The 21388-nt window shown below is 48.1% G+C and overlaps 1 protein-coding gene across 1 annotated transcript in view; it reads left to right on the forward strand.

The window, feature by feature from the left end:
• RBM26 (RNA binding motif protein 26) overlaps positions 1–21388 on the forward strand; it is a 1704516-nt gene that overhangs the window by 970644 nt on the left and 712484 nt on the right. Inside the window, exon 16 of the mRNA XM_069639899.1 lies at positions 18924–19040. Coding sequence (XP_069496000.1) covers positions 18924–19040 — 117 coding nt within the window. The remainder of the gene's footprint in view (positions 1–18923; positions 19041–21388) is intronic.

Below are 21388 nucleotides of genomic sequence, written 5' to 3' on the forward strand. Positions count from 1 at the left end.
TGTGCGGGCGCCCCGGCGACGGGGGCCCAACAACAGGCTAAGCGCCGCGGGTCCGCTGGCTCCGGGAGCGCCGAAAGGTCGGGCTCTTCGGTCGCCAGGCAGGGCGCACCTTCCCCGGCACCGTCAACCATGAGCCAGCGCTCCGGTTCGGGGAAGAGGAAGTCCGAGACCCCGGGTAAGCTTCGGGAGAAGCCCCGTCCGATCTCGGAAGAGGGGGAGCGAGGCGTCGCCCCTCCCCCGAAGGAGAAGGCCCGGGATGCACCTAAGGTGGTGAAGGCCCCTACCCAGCAAGCAAAGGCCTCTATCGAGGCGATCCCGACGACTCTGGCCAAGCCGGCAGAGACCCCGCCAGCCGAGACTGCCTCCGGGACTAGAGTTTCCCTGCCGCCAAGGATGGAATTCTCTTTTCAGCCCAGCGTCGTGGCCGCCATGGTGGAAGAAGCGAGGGGGGGCACGGTAGCCTCCTCGAGCGCGGAGTCAGCCTCGGAGGAGGAACTGACCGAGGCCGTGAGGAACCTCGAAGTTCAATTCGAGAAGGTTTAATCCCGTAAGGAAGATCCGCGGGAGATAACCGAGGAAGACGACGATGGCGAGGAAGAGCAGCCTTCCCTTCCAACGCGGCCGGAACCTAGGCCTCAGGATGGCTCTGCGGCCATTTTGTCTGCGATCCAGTCCTTATACTCTGAGATAAGGACGAGATTCCCACGCCCAAGGCCGGAGGACCCGCAACCTGGCCTGTCGGGAAGTCCTCAGAAGAAACGACGGAGGACCCAACCCTCTCCTCCGCTCGCCCCCGTAAGGCCTACAGTTCCCTCCTCATCCTCCCACGAGTCGGGAGATGATGGTGCGTTGGGCTCGACGACGGAACGGGTCTCCCGTCGCACGGGCCTCGCCGCCCTACGAGATTGGCTCATTCCACGCCATGATCGCCAGGGTGTCCGAATTGTTCCAGCTCTGCCCGGAGGAGCAGAAAAAGGAAGGTTTCCTCTATCAGTGCCGGGAGGCCAAGAGGAATCGATGACATCTGGGAGGAGGGCCTATCGGTTCTCAAAAACCCCTCCAAGGCACCAGCCAAACGGGACCGGTACGAGAAGAAGTACCGTGTCCCCAAAACCGCTCCCCTGTGCCTCAGGGCCCAGCCAACGCCAGACTCGGTCGTCTCGGCGGCGGCGAAGAAGAAATCGGCGGGGTCAGGAGCCTCGACGTCGAATTCCCCGCCGGACGGCGAGGGAAAGAAGTTTGACGCCATGGGGCGGTGGGTCATGTCATGTCGGCGGCGACGATCAAAGCGGCCAACGCCCTGGCGATCGTGGCCCGACGACAGGGAGCTCTGGTTTAAGCTGGCCCCCATATTGGACTTCCTGTCGGACAAGAGGTCCGAGGCCCTGGAAATACTGCAAGAGGGCGAGGTGGCGTCGGACCACACCATAACGGTGGCAACCGATATTGCCGATACCGGGTTCCGCCAGCTGGGCAACAGTGTTTGCCTACGCCGACGGGGTTGGCTCCGGGTGACCGACTTCCGTCAGGACGTCCAGACCAGGGTGTTGGACATGCCGTTCGACGGCAGCAACTTGTTCGGGAAGGCGGTGGACGAATCCCTCCAAGCCATAAAAACGGAGACGGCCCGCGCCCTAGGAGCCCATCAGCAACGACGGCCCTTTCGGAGCTCCGGAGGCAGACAGGGTGCCTCCAAGGGATCCAGTGGTGGCTCGTCGTCCTACCGCGAGGCGGCACGCTCCTCATCTCAGGAGGCCTACAGGGGTCGCGGCAAGCAGGGAGCGCCTCGCCGCCGTCAGCAAGGTGGCCAGGGCGACAAGGCCACCACCTCCAAGCAGGACTGAACCGGCAGTGGTCTTGGGCCCCCACCAAAGCACCCCGGTGGGAGTCCGGCTGATGAATTTCATCGGCGTGTGGAAGTCCATCTCCACCGACCGTTGGGTGCTGGATACCATGGCAAGAGGACACTATTGAATTCCTGAAGAAGTGCCCTCACGTTCCACCTGTGGCCAGGAAGGAAAATCACATCCCGCAACTGCTGTTGGAAGTACGGGCGATGCTCAGGAAAGGTGCCATCGAGCTTGTCCCGAAGAGGCTCCGGGGTGTACTCAAGGTACTTCCTCGTCAGGAAGAAGACGGGCGGCTGGCGCCCCATCCTGGACCTTCGTCGTTTGAACAAATACATCAGATCACAAAAGTTCAGGATGGTCACCCTCCAGCACGTACTGGGACAGCTGGAGGAAGGCGACTTTCTATCGTCGTTGGACGTGGAGGATGCATACTTCCACGTTCCCATCCTCAAAAGTCACCAAAAGTTCCTCAGGTTCGTCGTCCAGGGACGCTACTACCAATTCAGAGCACTGCCGTTTGGATTGAAGTCGGCCCCCAGGGTCTTTACCAAGTGCCTAGCGCCAGTGGCGGCGCGGCTGCGCCTGCAGGGGATTCACATCTACCCCTACCTGGACGACTGGCTCATCCGCTCAAGGACGAGGGAACTCACCGTCGAACACACTGCGAGGACCGTCCAGCTACTCACAGACCTGGGATTAGCCATAAACTACCCAAAGTCCCACCTGGTGCCGTCGCAGGTGGCCCTGTTTCTGGGAGCGAAGCTCGATACAGTGAGGCGCCTGGCGGCCCCATCGGAAGAACGGACGAAGACCATTCTAGGCAAGGTGCAGCGCCTGCTAGCAATGGACGTGGCCAGGGTGAGGTCCATCAAGTCCCTCCTGGGGATGATGTCCTCTTGCATCTACCTGGTGCGCCTCTGCAGACTACGGATGCGCCCTCTTCAAGAATTTCTCGACGCCCGTTGGATGCAGGCGCGGGCACCTTCGAAGACAGGGTCCCCCTCAACGAGGTGTTCCGGCGGGCGATTCAGTGGTGGGGCGTTCGAGCGCACCTCACGGCGGGCAAGGACTTTCAGACGCCAGCGTACCAGGAGACTGTGACGACGGACGCCTCCCTGGAAGGTTGGGGTGCCCACACCGGAGATCTCCACGCAAGAGGCCTCTGGCTCCCAGAGGAGAGGCTCCTGCACATCAACTCCGAGCCATGTTCTGGGCTCTCAAATCGTTCCTCCCGTCGCTCAAGGGCAAGGTGGTGCAGATCTTCACAGACAACACCACGACAATGTTGTACATACGGAAGCAGGGAGGCCCCAGATCCCCAGCCCTATCCAAGGAGGCACAGGATCTGTGGCACTGGGCGATCGCCCAGGGGGATGTTCCTGGTTCCCTTCCATCTGGCAGGAGAAAGCAACACCATCGCTGACTCGCTCAGCAGGGAGCTGCACATGTGTCATGAGTGGGAACTGCGCCAGGATCAGGTGGATCAACTCTTCCGACGATGGGGCAAACCCCAAATCGACCTGTTTGCAACAGCGACGAACTCCAAGTGCAAGAGGTTCGCCAGCAGATTTCCCCAGCCGAGAAGCATGGGCGATGCGTTCTCGTTCCCCTGGGACGGCCTATACCTGTATGCGTTCCCTCCGTTGCCGTTGCTGCTTCGACTCATCAGCCAACTCAAGAGGTCCCGGTGCAGGATGATCCTCGTGGCCGAGGCAGATCTGGTTCCCGGACCTTCTGGACTTGTCAACGTCCCCTCCCATCAAGCTGTCGGCGGACGCGGGCCTTCTCTCCAGAGAAGGAGGCGCCATCTTCCACCACGACCCGGCGTCGCTGAACCTGCAGGCTTGGCTCCTGCAGCGCTAGAGTTTGGAGGCTACGATATACTGGCCGATTGCAGAGAGGTTCTTGCAAAGGCCAGGGCGTCCTCGACTCTCAAATGCTACGGTCATAAGTGGAAGAGGTTCTCTATCTGGTGCCGAGCACAGAAGATCAACCCCCTACGGATTAGGGCCCCTCAAGTACTGCCGTACCTGCTATCGCTGGCAAAGGCTGGGCTAGCCCATGCCTCCATTAAGATTCATCTGGCAGCGATCTCCAGATATACCAGAACCACAGGACGGACGTCCCTGTGGTCCCATCGACTTGTAAAAGACTTTATGAAAGGACTGTTCCGGTCGTTCCCGCCGGTGAAGGTCCCGGCCCCGGCGTGGGAACTTAATGTGGTGCTGACCAGGCTCATTGGGGCCCCCATTCGAGCCAATGCACTGCGCACCGATGAAGTTTGTGTCGTGGAAGACTGCATTCCTGGTGGCCATTACCTCTGCACGATGAGTGGGAGAGATCCAGGCCCTATGCTGCAAAGCACCGTACTTGACTTTCCATGCCTCGAGGGTGGTGCTTAGGACGCACCCCTCCTTTATGCCCAAGGTGCCGTCGGACTTCCATCTTAACGAGCCCTTGGTGTTACCTGTTTTCTTCCCGTCTCCTTCGTCGCCGGCCGAGAGGACTTTGCACTCGCTGGATGTGGCTAGAGCGCTGAAGTTCTACGTGGACCGCACAAAGACTTTCCGGAGGACATCACAGCTGTTTGTGAACTTTGGACCTGTGAATCAAGGGAAGGCTCTCTTGAAGTCTTCTATTTCCAGATGGCTCTCCGGCTGCATCATGCACTGCCACCGGTTGGCTAACCGACCGCTGCCAGGCCGACCGAGAGCCCATTCGACCAGAGCGATCGCTGCTACTACGGCATTCTTATCTGGTGTGCCCCTGCTGGACATCTGCAGGGCTGCTACGTGGAGGTTGACGCACAACTCCACGAGATTCTACTGCATCGATCGGGACTCCAGGGAGGAGTCCAGGGTCGGCCAAGCAGTGCTGCGCAACCTGTTCGCTTAAGGTGAGCCTGGTGAGGAGGTAAGAGATGCTTAATGTTGAGTTTTTTGTATTGCTTAATGTTGAGCCTTTTGCCACCCCCTGTGGTTGTGCATGTGTGTACTGCTATTTATTCTTAAATTCATGAGCATGTGAATCCATGCCAGACCCCATGCTGGAGAAGGAACAAGTTACATACCTTTAACTGTTGTTCTCCAGCATGGGTCAGGATTCACATGCGAACCCTCCCGCCTACCCGTCTGCGGCTCTTGACTTGGTCATACTGCCTCTTCATGTGCTACCAAATCTGAAGATGGCTGCCAGAGGCGGGGCTTAGGTAGAGGGCAGTCATTGGCTGTGGTCAGTATGACTCAGAGATCAGTGATTGGTTACTACTACGAAAGACAGATCAGAAACGAAACTGATACTGGTTTTTTCTTTACCGAGGATTCCCAGCCTGACGACGGGGAATATTCATGAGCATGTGAATCCATGCCAGACCCATGCTGGAGAACAACAGTTACAGGTAAGTAACTTGTTCCTTCTGCCCATAGGTTAAAATCACCCAAAATCAAGTTTTTAAATTTCAGTGCCAAGCTTAAGGCATCAGCCACAAAGGTCCTAGAAAAAGCCATAAGATTGATTGATGGAGGGCGGTAGCCCAGCATACAATGACACACCCATGAAGTATTAACAACTCCTCTTACCAGCAGGAAGCAATCATATCAGGCTAGAGGTGGGCAGGGGGAAACAGTACACCATCGGAATTTGTGGAGTTTTAGGGGTGGTCTGGGAAGCAAGTTATGGGTAGAACATTTTCAGCTCATTAGGGTACCAGGGGAGTCTCGTGGGATTACCTCAGCGTTTTTTGTCAGTGAATTTAATAGATTTTTAGAAGGGCACTTTAACCATAACCTTCCTTTACCATAGTTTTTTTCAGTAAAGGTGATAGGTTTTTGGTAGCTCAACTTAACCATAATGTCCAGTTAACATTTTTTCACAGAATCCTTGGGTGCCCTCAATACGAACTTGTTGAAAGCCCAAATTCCCCTGTTTATGTATCCATTTGTGGTACCCCCCCCTTTCCTTATAGTGTCTGTATATCTTAGAAATTAAAGGTGTAAATGTTCAGTGTTGGTGAGTGGTTTTTCTTTTTGTGTTAATGTTGCATGGTGAGTCTGTGGTGCACATTACAATCCAATATGGCTGCAGGTAAGCAATATGGAGGTTTCTCAGGGAGACTGCACCTGGCTGGCATATGTGCAATCACAATACAGGTATGCGTAGGACTCTAGTACAGGCCACATAGCTGTATCTTCTAATTTACTTTTAATTAGTTGGGGGAGCGCATGTCTCTCCGTTCCACAGCTATGCACATGCGTAGGGCATCCTCTGTATGATAACGCCCCTGTCGCCAGCCCTACGGATTCATATGGTAGGCTACCGCTTTTCAAGCAGTCCTGGCGACTACATGGTTTGCTGTGGAAACCTACCAATGTATGGCTGCAGCACGCCTGGCTGTCTGAGGCACACTGGAAACGAGGAACAGCAAGCCTCTAGTGTACGCTGGGGGCGTTAAATGTCTCATTAATTTGATTGATGTGCTGCTTTCCTTTCCATGACCCGTGAAACAGACACACCGTCTCTGCAGTGAGCACCGTGAAGGAAAGGGTCAATGGTTCGCCTGTGGGTCGTAGAGTTGGAGAAAACCTTTAACTGCAGGTGTGACAGTCTGTAGTGAGTCTGCAAAATGGCAAAGCTGGTGCGTCTTGGTCACTCACATACAAGTGCATGTAAAGATAAATGAGCTAACAGATTATTGATCGCAAAGAATATCAGTGGTCGTTTGGAAAATACTGTAGCCGCATGGGGCACGCTGAATAATTATCTTCCTGCTCCACGGAATGAAGCTGCGTTTCTCCTTGTTGTAAGCATTCTTGTATTTCAGAAAGTATTAATTTCCGGGAATGCTGGTCCTACGCCTAATGCCATACCATTAAGTGTCCGTACTGCATGTGACGAGAACTGAAATCGAAACGCATGCAGTAGGTTAATTTCATGTACAGCATTATCCACATCTGCTCCTACCAACAGGAACTCTCCTGTAGGGCAGCGGATCCTTAAAACATCCTTGCAGACCCTTACCTGGCAAAGGGCATTGTATTGTGCATGTACTGCAACGTGCTACTCTACAGAGGGAAACTATTTGGAAGTGCTTGGGAAGGGTCGGTCTGGGAGCATGAACTGCCTCCCCAACATTTACCTCTCTGCACGTGCCCTGTGTTATCTGGGTAGGTGGGGGCCCTTCCGTACTGGCCCTTGCCTTCCTTTCCTTCTGTGTCGTGTGATACAAGACCAACATAAATAGAAACTGGAAAAGGAAAAAAGTTCTATAAAAAAAGCTCCTTTTAGAGTTGAAAAATGGAATTGGCAATGAACGGCTGCAGGGCGCTGCGCACCATATACGCTCCACAGAATGTGCGCTGAATAAAGGGAGGCGTGGCTCTGTGGAGAACACTTTAGTGTAATTGGGTAGAAAGGACTGGCTGTAAAGAGTTTTTTTCCATGTTGCTATGTTTTGAAGCGTTTAAGTGCGCAACACCTACTGCAAAAATTCTTCCTGTACTTCCAAGAAGGGCAGCAAGGAATTTTGGCCAGACCAAATGAAAAATAACACAGCCACATCTGTTTCTGTGTAATGGGATAAAAAATTAAGCAGGACATCGGAAACATACGCATGACCTGGGCAAGTGCCTCCTTCATCGCAAATGGCACTGAAACTCACTCATCTGCAATGAAGTGACTGATTTCGGTTTATCTTTGTGTGGTGACGCGCGATCATGCCGACAATATTATTCTTCATTGTGGAGGGAAAAGTTCACGACATGTTACCGGAGTTTCAGTGCCGTTTGCGATGAAGGAGGCACTTGCCCAGGTCGTGCTTATGTTTCCGATCTCCTGCATAATTTATCGCATTACGCAGACACATACCAGTACAAATGCGCATGATAGAATCCAAAATGAGCAGTCACTGCATAGTGTTTTCCAGTCACTTTCAAGCAATGTATTCAGAACTCCCCCAAAAACCGTACGCGGTGGCTCGTGAAACAGTCATAACTGCACCTTCTGCATTTTTGTCACCAAATATACTGTGTACCACAGTCTGTACGTACACACCACACCCAGAGACCTTATTGAACAACCCGGTAGCCTCCACAGGACCATTTCGATGGGCGCCATCTGCAAAAGTGCCAGATGTGACACGTGCAACCCTGCAACTATTGCAATGTCCGTTGAATTATTGCGCTGTGCGCACGGGATTGGGGCAACAAATTTGAACCAGGGTAGGGGATTTCGTATGTAGTGGTGGCTCTGAAAAAAAGGAATTTATTTTAAAGGTGCTTCCATAGACAAACCACTTTTTTCTGGTTTTTATAATTGTTTGTTTTTTGTAGTTCACCTCATATTCTTACAATAGTGTCTTCAGTGCAGCCTGTAGATTATAAAACAAAATTTCCTTGACACTGGTTGTGAAAGACATGCCATTTGAATTGAAATGGTGCTCCTATCGAGACCCAATGTTGTCATTCTCACAGGAGAACATCCCAGCAGCACTCAAGTCACACATCGTTCTGTTGATAAGACCCCTTTTGAACTCTGGCTGCTGACAACATTCATTGGAATAGTCTCATACTATTCTTGGTGGTATACATGAGAAAAGCACCTTCGCAGTGGGAAAAATGCTCTTCACTGCTTTCATCAACTTCTTCAGTTGACGGTACACACGTGAAAAATCCATGGGCCCAAATGGAAAGCTCCATAGTGCACGACCACAACATGTACAGTAGCGTAAGTGGCTACTCGTCGACATTCTGCAAGCACAACGTCGAAACTGCAGACATCGGCGCCGCACCAGAAAGCCTCCACTCCCTCCAAATCAAAATGGCCATAAAGCCTCTTTCAACGGCATACTGGAACAGATCTAGCACAAAGGCATCACCCACGATGAAAACTGTGTCTCTCTGTTTCTGCCAGCCTCACTACACAGAGTAATGAAAAACAATATTCCTGTGACGCACACCCCGAGCACCTGATTGGACAATCCCCACAGTCCCAATTACGTTGGCCAGCATGATGAGAAGTGCAGAATGTGGCACGCACACTCCCCCAAGTACCGCGAGGGTCACGCCCCAGTAAAGCAGGAGCAGTCCTTCTTCCCTTTCCATAATTTTTATTCCATCTTTACCTCATTGGATACCGTTAAATAGTCACACACGCATCCACCAATGGCATCCAAGACGTTAGCATCTAAGACTGTCACTTCTGTACAACACTTCATATGTACGTTACACATTCAGCCTCCAAGTGTCGTATCATTGGAAAGCACGTCCAGTAGACAGTTCAGTAAATGAATGCAAGATTTGTGCATCAACATATATCCACATGAGCACCCATCACCACAAAGTGGAGGTATGGATACTTTTTCTGCAGTATGTTTACAGCTCCGTTAGCAGTTCCTGTGCGCACGGTATCTGCCATTGAGCGTCCATTACGTTGTTAAAAAGCTTGCTGTTTTTTTTTGTTCCCATCCAGTGGCACTTCCATTGTATATGCTTGCAATGTTTCACTTACCCATATCACTAATTGTAATATGGAAACAGAAACGAACACACTTCTTTCCTTTCGACAATAGTACAAATACTTTTCTGCACTAACCCATCTCCTGCATGAATCGTAAAAATATGCCACCAAAACCAGCACTGAATGTATTTTACCAACCTAAAGCAAAGTCTGAAAAGCTCAGTCTCCACAGCTGTGGTGTTCTCTAGGCTGGACTATTGCAACAGCCTTGTTCTAAATCTGCCTGCTTCACTCTCTGCAACTCATCAAGAAGAGGGCTGTGTGCCTTGTCCTTGGCCTCAAGCCCAGGGATCGTATCTCTCTGGTACTGAAATGTCTGCACTGGCTCTCAGTAGCTGCGAGGAAAAATGTCAAAGCCCTCTGCATTATGCACAAGGCTTTCTGGTCCTTGGGGCTGCAATACTTGAAACTCTCACTTCCTAAATATCTCTGTGCTCGAGCTCTTCCGTCATCTGCCTCCAACTCCCTCATGGTCACTGGCTTCTGCAAGCAACTAGTTGGTGGTAGATCTTTCTTCGGTTGGGGCCTCCCTCTGCAACAGCCTCCCTGAAACTTGAGGAGAACCATCGCTGGTTCTGGAATCACCTCAAAGCCCTTCTTTTTGCCTCTGCTTTTTCTCATCCTCTCCCCTGCCGACTTCCTGGCTGAAACTGATTCTGCACTGGTTACCTGGCCACCCTGTGATCTCAGCCCCAGGCCACCTCCCCCCGCGAGTCGCACACCTGCACTGGCTTTCTGGCAAACCCCGCACTTGGGGACTGTTTTCTGTATCCCTAACAGTTTCACCACCACCAGATGTCTGCAGTTATCCTTGCAACTGCCACCATCGGGCCATATTTTTACTTATTGTCATTTTTTCTTCCCATGTACTGCACTTTCTCCTCCCTGTTAGGCAGAATCCTGTGCAGTTCCCTTAACACTACAGGCATATGCAATAGATCCCTTTTGGTATCAGTCTGTACCACAAAGATTTAGTTCGTAGCTGTGGCTAAGCAGTCCGACTTATCTCAAGAGGGAGATGAGCAGTATTCAGGGTTTATACAATAGGATTACAGTACTATGGAACAAGGAAACACTGACCAAAGCTTTGTATCAAAAATAATATATATATGTATTTGACACACTCTGATGTTCACACACAAATCACTATTATTTAAAGTAAGTCAAAACAGTCAGGAAAAGTATACACAATTCCTTATTTAAACTGTAGACAAGTTTGAGCAAGAGTGAAAACTGAGCAAAACGGCAGTGTTAACTAAGCAGAAATGGCACTCTTAGCAATTTCTTCAGAGGTAGGGAAATAACAAGTTATACAGGTTTAGACTCATACAACACCCCAGCAACACTTCCCAATTGGATTGTGAACAAGTTAAGCAAGGCAGAAAAGTACTTTAGTGAAAACCAAGCAAAATGGCACTTCAGCAATATATAAAGGTGAAGGAAAGGTGGTTATAAGATTTTTAGGTGCACCAACACATTTCTTGAAGAGAAATAATCTAGAGAAGGCAGTTGTAACCGATTTAGCCAGAGTCAAGAGACTTGTGCCAGAGTCAGTGATACAAGGCAAAGTGTCTAGGTTCAAAATGTTTTAGTAGCTACAGTCAAGTCTTTGTTAAACGATTGAAAAGGCAGTTGCAGGACGTTGAAGGATAATGTTAGACGAAAAGGTGGCCAGCCCAGAAGGTAAGTAAAGGATTTAAAACACCTTTAGCAATACCCAACGAAACGGGAGGCCTGGTGGAACAATGTACCTTGCAAGTGGAAGCGGCTCCTGTGGTGGCAGTAGTTCCTGCAGTTCGGGAGATCCAGCAGAGGAAGAGAGGCTCTCATCATGGAGGAAGGTTCGAATTACTGCACTGCCCAGGGATGAAACCAGCCGCGGTGCTGCCAAAACAGAATAAAAGGTACGTTCCTTTAAATCGCGGTCGTGGTGGACGGGTGCCTGGCTATCTGGTCTCCTAGTGCTTGGCACTGGGGATTCGACCAAGGCAGGTCCTGGAAGGCGATTGGCGAACTGGTTGACCCCACAAGCTCAAGGGAAGAAGACTCTTGCAGGCAAAGATCTTCTTGATTCTTTGGAGAAAAGTGGTGAGGATCTGCAGCAGGGCTTCACCAGTGGTTGTCGTTGCAGATGCCTTTGACTTCTCTCCTCTTCGGCTTCTCTCCTTCGGCTTCTTAGTTCCAGTGGCGACATCTTGTCCACCAGTCCTCAGGACCCTGCTTTTATGCAGCAAGACCCCCATCCATACAGCCTAGCTGTCACTCACACAGTGGGGTGGATATCCTGGCGGGATAACCCCCCAACCTATCAGGGCAGAGTGCAACTTGGGTTGCCTAGGTAACCCTGTCCAGGGTGCCTATTCCCCCTCCCACACATCCTGTCTACCCCAGACTCGGTGGTGCCGAAAGGAAGGCTTCTGTGCAGGAGCCCGCCAAAAAGACGAACAAAGGATCCCCCGACCTGGGTTAGGATTTCAGAAGAAGACACGGGAAAGAAATATTATCAAAGTTCTGGCAATAAAAACCTACCGGAGTAAAGTTAATATTAAAATAAACCGGAGGTATGTTAGAGGCTGTCAGTAAAAGTGGTAGCCTCGAACAATGGGAAAATCCCATAGGGAAATATTCACGGTCGAATATTTACAGTAGTAACCACTGCCACCAGCCAGAAACTTTGGAGAGAGGGACTGTATGGTACCCCCTTGAAAATGAACACTAGGGAAAAACTATTAACCCATTCCAGTACTTCCATAGTAAGATGGGTTGTGCTAGTTTAGTTCATAATTATTGACTAGTAAAGTCAATGGGGACTTTACATGCCCTGGGAGACAGTAGTCAGTCAAGGGGGTGGAGCTACGACACCCCTGTGGTACTGCTGCACTGAGGGTGCTGTGTAACACACATGTTAAAGATGATTCCTATGAGGGTGAGAAAAACCCCATAGACCAGAAGCCCACAATTTGGCCTAAAACACACACTAGCAATCTGTCTAAGAGTGGGGAAAAAACTAGTGTTACTCTTAGCAGGAGAAAAAAAAAACTTCAAATCCAGCAAAGCTGCTTGGGGACTCTATAGGTAAGGGAAGTTAGCCTTAGAAGAGAATTCTCCCTAACACCCCCTCCCCCATGCACTTGGGCAATCTGAGTGACACCTGCCCTAGTAAGTTTCTTGTCTCCGTCTCCCCTCTGTTCCCCCTCCCTTGCCTCATTGCGCCTTCCAAAGCTTGTGTTTATGCGCATTATAAATGGCATATCATACAATATCACTTAATATCAATCACACATTGCATTTATAACAGGATACCTGCCACTTACCTTGTACACTTCACAGAATTATTTTCCGCAGCACCCCACTTACTACCAACTTATGAAAAATGATCGCACAAAAGCAACACTGTGTATGTTAGCAACTTCAAACAAGTACATACAGTGCATGCATACAAATAGGATTCCTGCCCTTTACCTTGCACACTTCCACCATATCTGTGTGCATTTCTCTGTACAAGGAGACATTCTGCCACAGGTTTTCCCTACACAACACAACCAGAAACCTTATTGAGCAATCCCTTAGCCTCCACACTCCCATTTCCATGGCGACCATCCTGAAAAGGGCAGGATGTGGCACGTGTAATCCTGAAAGTTCCACGGAATCCGCAGAGTTATACTAGGAAGGTTGTGTGTGTGGAGGGGTGGGGGGGAAGAAGTGTGAAACAGGTTAGGGGATTGGATCTTTAGTGGTCCCTCTGAAAAGTTTTTTTTTCTTTTTTATGCTTACAAAGAACCTTTTTTGTTTTTGCTCTTATCCGAGTTTCTATTTTGTCTGCCTCTTACATTGTTACAGGATTGTCTTCAACACTATTTGCACAGTGTAAATCATAACAGCATTGCCAATGTTGGTCAAACAAATGCCATTTGCATGGAACCAGTGCAAATGTCGCTCAGTAATGATGCCATAGTCGGTGGAGAACATCCCAGCAGTGGACATAAATTGACGCAAACTTCTGTTAATGAAACACTTTCCGACCTCTGGCTGGGGACAAAGTACACCGGCATGGTCCCATGCTCCTCTTGGTGGAATGCTTGAGAATACCACCTTGGCAGTGGGAAAAATCTGTATCACTTCCATCAACTTCTTTAGGGGACTGAGCAAATGTCCACACGACATGTACCCCAAATGTAGAGCTCGATAATGCAGCACTACAACATCAACAGTAACGACAGAGGCCACACATCTGCAAAGGTCAACCATACCGCCGAAACTGCCCTCATAGACAGTGCCCCAGAAAGCCTCCACTCCTTCCAACTCAAAATTAGCAGCCATGCCTCTTTGCACGGCATACCTGTACAGATCTTGCACAAAGGTATCACCCACTATTAGCACCTCTCTCCGTCTCTGCCTGCCACCCTCACTACACAGACTAATGGGTGAAAAATGGCATCAGCCCTTCCTGTTAGAGAGACCCTCGATACCCTATTGGGTAATTCTCAGTTCCATTTCCATGGCCACCATGCTTAGGAGGACAGGATGTGGCACGTGCGGTTTCCCAGCTACAGCGAGGGCCGTGCCCCAGCAAGACAGGTACAGTCCTTCTTCCCTTTCTACTCCAGTCATGCTTCCAAGGCACTAGGCCCTCACCACACAACACACCATAGTACACCCTATATTTAAATGCTCAGGTCATGTGCAATTCACTCCCCATCTGCAATTGAGCCTCCTCGCTTGCACCCTGGCCACATATTTGCATGCATGGCTGCATAACGTTGCGTTGAGTGTGCTGAACGGTATGTAGCTGGCTGTGTACATTGTCCATCTTTTATATTTTTGATGCTGAGCACTTCTTTTCATGACGCAATATCTCAAAGCACTTCCTAAAGCAAGGGTCTTATAAGGGCCTAACCATTGCAAATGCAAATGGTCACATGTGGCTCCCTAATGTGCAACAGGTGCAATGATCTACACCATATGCTAATGTAAGTATAGCAGCTCACTTCTGCTGTTCTACCAAGTCTACAATGTCCTCCACAACCATTATGTAAAAGTCACCAACTTAAAATACATACAGAGTTACAACTGTAGGCCTGCATTATGTTGTGGTGGCTGTGGTGAAGGCCTAGGCTCTTCGATGCATGGCCTACGTCCTACGGCCTTTTGCCATGCATCCAACAGTCTAGCCCTTGCCCACACCCACAACAAGATAACAGAGCCATGCAGGCTAACATGTAGCCAGATTCCAGAATTTACAAAGGCAACGTAGGCACCAGCACTTCTACTCCACTGCCGCCCCATAATACAGCGATGCATGCAAGCATGTTTCAGTTACTGTAATCCACAAACATCCCACACTGTTTGGCACCCTACGCACTGCCATTCACACAGCATTCTATTACTGCCAACCAAATCACAAAATGTTCACAACATTGATCCTGCTCCCAACACTCTAGTAACTGCATACAAGCAATACTGAAGAGTGCCGTACAACACTTAATAATCTGCGCAATGCAGACTACCCAAGCACATATAAAATCCGCTTTAACCGTACCCTCTGCTATACGGACAGTATTCCAACACTGCACCCAGTGGATACGCTGCAGGACTGCTCACTGCAGCATCTCCAGCCATGCACTGACAACTGTAAGATGTTCAAACAATCACCACTCCCATGGAGTCAACAATGTATGCAATGCAGCCAAACCACACACAAACCAACAATGTCAATCCTACTTCCAACTAGTGGACATACTTGTCGGTGCAAGGGCTCCAGCCATGCATCCAACGCAACATAGGAAGGCTCTTATAAAGGGCAAATCCTAGCAAACGGAAATGGTCACATTTGACCCCCTAATGTGCAACACATGAATGACCTACACCATATGGTAATGTACGCATAGCAGCTCACTTCTGCTGTTCTACAAAGTCTACAATGTCCTCCATAACGCTGGCTAGGGCTCTCATACAGTCCGAACTGGACTATTGCAATAGCCTTTACCTAGGTGCCAACCAATCTGTAATCAACAAACTACAGGTACTCCAAAATAACGCGCTACGAGCAGCTTTAAACATCCCCAGGCGAGAGCACATCTCCACCACTAGAATATCCTGTAAATGGCTCTCTACAACAAAAAATTGACCTAAAAACCATATGCCTCACCCACAAAGCCTTAAACCATCTAGCCCCACCCCATCTCACTAACAAATTCACCCTGAAATCGGCTACTAGAGTTACCAGATCGTCCAATACGCTCTGCCTTACAGTGCCCAGATTTACCTTAAAAAGAGCTGGAGGTTCTAGCTTCACCGTCCTGGCCTCTCATCTCTGGAATACCTTACCACTTAACATTAAATCGATTGAATAATTTCAACCCTTCAGGAAACAAGTCATTGGCTGGTTACTGGAGAAAAACTAATTCTACCATTGTCTATCTCTTACGCCTGATGACACTGACTTACTCTAACTATAACAATGCAAACAGTATATACTGTACATATGGCACAAATGTATAACTGCAAATTATATATATAAATATCGTTTTTGTAACCGGTCTAAAAGCGCCCTTTTACCTCTGGGTCGGGAGCGCTATATAAATAAAATAATCATTGTGTCAAGGTCCCCAACTTCGAAGACATGTAGAGTTAAAACTGCATGACTGCATTATGTTGTGGTGACTGTGGTGAAGGCCTAGGCTCTTGGGTGCATGGCCTGCGGCCTTCGGCCATGCACCCAAGAGTCTAGGCCTTGCCCACACCCACCACAACATAACAGAGCCATGCAGGTGAACATGTAGCCATGTGCCAGAATTCACAAAGGCAACATAGGCACTTCCACCCAACCGCTGCACCATAATAGAGGGATGCAAGCAGACATGTTCTAGTTACCATAATCCACAAACATACCACAGTTTGGCACCACTACCCACTTCCATTCACAAAGAATTCTATTACTGGCAACCAAACGACACAATGTTGACATCATTGCTCCTGCTCCCAACACTCTAGTAAGTGCATAGCACCAATACTGCACTACAACACTTACTAATCTGCGCCATGTAGACTACCCAAGCACATATAAGAACCAGTGCAACCTTTCACTCTTCTGGATGGCCACTATTGCAACACTGCACCCAGTGGACACGCTGCAGGACGGCTTACTGCAGCTTCTCCACCCATGCATTGACGACTGTACGAAGTGACTGCATACAAGCAATAGTGCAGAGTGCAGTACAACATTTAGTAATCTGTGCAATGCAGAAGACCCAAGCACATATTGCATCCACTTCAACCGTACCCTCTACTATACGGACAGTATTCCACCACTGCACCCAGTGTGCACATGCAGGACTTGGCACTGCACCATCTCCAGCCATCGAACCAACAATGTATGCAATGTTGACAAACCACACACACACACGCACAAGGTAGCAATGTCCAACCTACTTGCAACCAGGGCCCAAAGTTGTCGGTGCAAGGCCTCCAGCCATGCATGGAAGGGGCTACAGGCTTACCACATGCAACACAGCATAGCACCAGCTATTTTACAATGTTTATATCATGTTCAATGCACTCCCCTTCTGCAATTCAGCTGCCACCAGTCAGCTCACTTCTGGTGCTCTTTGAAGTCTAAAATGTGCTCCACAACCATTCTTTACAGGTCACCACCCTCTGACTGATGCAGAGTCCAAACTGCATTGCTGCGGTGGGTGTGGCCTTTGGCCATGCACCCAAGAGTCTAGGCCTTGGAGACACCCACCGCAACGTAATGCAACCATGCATGCCAACATGTGAACAAGTACCAGAATCCACAAACGTACCACAGCCACTGGCACTACTACCCAACCGCCACACTGTGATACAGCTATAAATGGAAACATGCAACAGTTGGCAGATTGTACAAACATAACACAGCCTCTGCCACCCCTACCCATTTTTATTAACATACTATGTTGTTAATGTAAACCGAACCCCAAAAGATTGTGCACAATAGTGGCCCTGCTCCCAACAGTCTATTCAGTCCACAACACCAATACTTCTCAGTGCAGTACAGTAGTGAGCACTCCGTGCAATGGACACTACCCAAGCCTATAAAATATGCACTTCAACCCTATCCACTTCTATGCATACACTATTAGAACATTGCACCCAGTTGACACATGGCAGTATCGAAGCACATACAAGATGCACTTGAACCCTACCCTCTTCTATACTGACAGTATTCCAACACTGCACCCAGTGTGCACACTGCAGGACTTGGCACTGCACCATCTCCAGCCATCGAACCAACAATGTATGCATTGTTGACAAACCACAAACGCACTGCAACAATGTCAAAGCTAATTGCGACCAGGGCTCGCAGTTGTCGGTCAGGGCCTATAGCCATGCGTAGAAGGGGCTAAGGGTTTTCCACACGCAACACAGCACGTGCTATGTTACAATGTTTATATCATGTGCAATGCACTCCCATTCTGCAATTCAGCTGCCACCAGTTACCACAGTAAGAAGTTGCGTCACAAGCTATCGTGCCGTACCGAAGGCTGCCTGCATTCACCAAACATCCTGCTGTTCAGGGACGGGCAAATTGGTGCAGTACGCACGGATAGTGCAGCCACACCACCATCTTCGTCCACCACATAACCACGTATCTCAGCTGAGCTACTTCTCACTCCCCCACACTCTTTCCTTTCCTTCTTCCCACCACCACATGGCATAAAGTATGTTTGTCAGACCCTTCGGCCCCGTACTGTCCTCTGATGCACCATGGTGACATTTCCCAAAAATGTTGACGCACAGCACGCTTCCCTCCAGCCAACCACTGGCTGCATCCAATGTTCGCTGATATCACGGTGTACTGCAATCCAATAGCCTTCTGTCCGCGGAGCGAACAGGGAAATGGGTGCGCCGAGCGGAGCCAGCTATCGCACATTTTTTGAGACCTACATTTCTGTTCTTTGCAACAAAAGTACTGGTTTGATTTCCACCAGACACACAAAAGCACACTTTCTGAACCAAGCCCCCCGCTCCTGCTGCAAATTTGGTTAAAATCCGTTTGACCTGTAGCCGTGCACAAAGTTTTCCCAATTTAGTGTATGGAAAAACAAAATGTTGGGACCCTTCCTATAACTTTGCCCACCCCCACGAAACCTCACCCAACAATTCAGCAGGCCCCATATACTTTTTTGGCAAAGTTTGGTGAAGATTTGTTTGGTGAAGATTAGATGGTCATTTTAGTTTATCTTGATTTTTAATATTGTAAATCAAATCAAAAGAATTGTAGTAAGTATACAGTCTCCTTTTTGCACTCTATCGTGCAGCATACAACTTAATTCAAATGAAAACTGTTTTGTTGTAGAGGATATCACTCTCTCCTGATATTCTGCTAAAGTGTAGCTTAAACCACCTAATCTGCAGCTGTGTATATTAAATTGTGTGTATTAATTCATGTGATAGAACTATATCTGGAAGTATCCCGTCTGTAATGTTGGGCAAGCTTGCCTGCCATTATTCCCACCAGTACTGCTTATTGCTTTTAGACCTTAACAATGTAAAAAGATGTCTCCCATTTGCCCCTAGGTATTATCCACGTCGACTGGCCTGACCAAGACTGTCTACAATCCTGCAGCTTTAAAGGCACTCCAAAAATCATTACCTATTACGTTGGACACAAGTGAAGCACTGAAAAAAAAACAGGTATGCAGTGAATTTATTATTTAATTTTGTACCTACTGTATCAAAGGATATAAGTGCAAACATACTCCACTTCCTATTTAGATTTCTGTTTTACAAATTAAGCACTTTTTTCTTTTTTATAGTGGTACTTTTCGCTCTAATGTAAATTTTCTTAAAACACACACTTCATATATTGCTTATTTTTCTCTGGAAGTGTGGTTTTAAAGAATAAAATAAGCTTGGACAAAAAGGGGGCACTTGTTTGTATAATGTATAGGCAATCTTGCATAGTGTTTGTTTTGTAATACAAGTATCAGTGGATTTGTTTTCCATTTGATTTTTGCTCACCATAAACTGGAGCATCTACTCTGGAACACTCATGTTTAAGTCTTACAAGACGGTCCATGTTTTGAGCATTGTCTAAGAATGAATCCACTCTTAAGAGAATGTATTGCCATCATCAGCGACATGCACTCAGACATGTTTTAATGCTCTTCATCTTTTCATCCCTTGATTAAATGTTGGTTCAACCCAGGGCACTGACGACAGAAGAAAAGGCACTAGGTCACGTAAGATATAAAGTTCTGTAGATCTGAAAAAAATGCCACCAAAACAGCTCATTTAATAGCTAGAGGATGCGATTTCCAAGAAATTGCAAGCTTTATGGTGCTTTATGACTTCCAAATAATGAAACTGTTTTAAAGACACTCATTCAGTGAATTACTTTGTTCCCACACAATGTGTCCTTTCTCAGTGCTCCTGAAAACTACTTCCTCATACCCAAAGATGAAAAAGAAATTATGTGAGAAAGTACTTGGCGTTTTAAAACAACAAAAATAAGGGCAGAAGTGAGAACACCGTCATCCGAGGCTTAATCAAAAATGTTGACCAAGGGAACAAAAATGATTTTGGCAGCAGAGGCTGAAAAAGTGTAATGCTAAACATGTCAGAAGTGGTGTCGGACCACAGCCACGAAAAATTGATGCCTTAGAAACAGTGTGAATGGAGAAAGGTTGCATGGTGCTGGAAAGGGGCAGGGCGCTGAAATTACACCTGCAATTAAGGGGACGATGTTGGTTAAAATGGCACAGGCTACAGAAAGTTTAGATGTGAAAAAGGCAACACCAGGAAAGCCTCCCTCTAGCAGGTAAAGGGGGTCCCTTTTCGAAGAAGTGTCAGAGTAACTGTTGTAAGAGGATTCAATTCAACACTACAGCTAAGTCAACGCCTAGTCTATAATACTGAATGAAAACCCTTATTGATATATCTTTATGTCCAGTTCATGCGTTCTGGATGACTACCCCTATATAACACCCCTCTCTTGGAATCCCCCTGACCCCACTGAGCCAAGAAGTAGTTCTGTTTTGCAAGTTAAAAGGTTTATTTGATAATTTAAACAAGAGATGTATATATCACACCTTATAATAAATTAATAATTGAATAGCACACTTAATCTGATATGATAAAGATCAACAACGGAGAATCTGGCACTAGCACACTTCTTATAATCACTAATGAGTTGACATGAAATGGATAAGGTAGCACACTGGTAAATAGGAACAAAAGTATAATGTGGTAGAGGATGCTTTATGTAAGCTCAGGTGGATGCAATATTCAATGAATGCAGTACAGAAAATACTCAATATGATTTCAACCAAACAATGTAATCACTTTTCTCTGGCAATCCCCTCCCCCCCCTTGATGCAAGGCAAGGAAATGGAAGGAAAACACACAGTTCTCAGAAATGCAATCAATGTAAATCAGTTCACCCCAGCAAGCTTACACTACAGAAAACAGATAGGAGTTTTGAAAACACAGGCAAAATGCTTTGATATGTGCTAGCAATGGATGAGAAATATGCTGGAAATGCTTTTAATTCCCTTTCAGAGGTTCAGGGTGAGTGGTATCTAGTTAATATTAGTCCAGGCTCACACTAGCAATGAGGCAGGGATAGTTAGCAGGTTAAACGAATTTCTGGCAAATGGAAGGCAAGCAGCAGCAGTTTTTACATGTGAAGAAATTTGCAAATCGCGGTAAAATTCGCGAATGCGTGTTCCGCGATTGCGGTAAAACTATAAGGGGTAGGAATGCCACGATTCTAACCTTTCAGATGAAAGTTATTGCAAGTCTCTAGCACAAACGGTTGCGGAGATATGAGCGATTTTGTGAAGGTCGTTTTTCAGATTTGAAATTTTAAAGTTCAAAAAGACAAGTGCAGCTTGCAACTAGGAAATGACAAGTGACAGCTTTACAAATGACAGGTGACAGTTAGGAGGCAGTTATACTTAGATTAAATAGATTGAATTATATTATTTTAACTAAGAGATTGGTTCTGCACAGTTTTGCTATGTACTCACACTATATTCTTG

This window comes from Ambystoma mexicanum, chromosome 7q (genome assembly GCF_040938575.1).
Source record: "Ambystoma mexicanum isolate Mex_15411 chromosome 7q, UKY_AmexF1_1, whole genome shotgun sequence".
Classification (NCBI taxonomy): Eukaryota; Metazoa; Chordata; class Amphibia; order Caudata; family Ambystomatidae; genus Ambystoma; species Ambystoma mexicanum.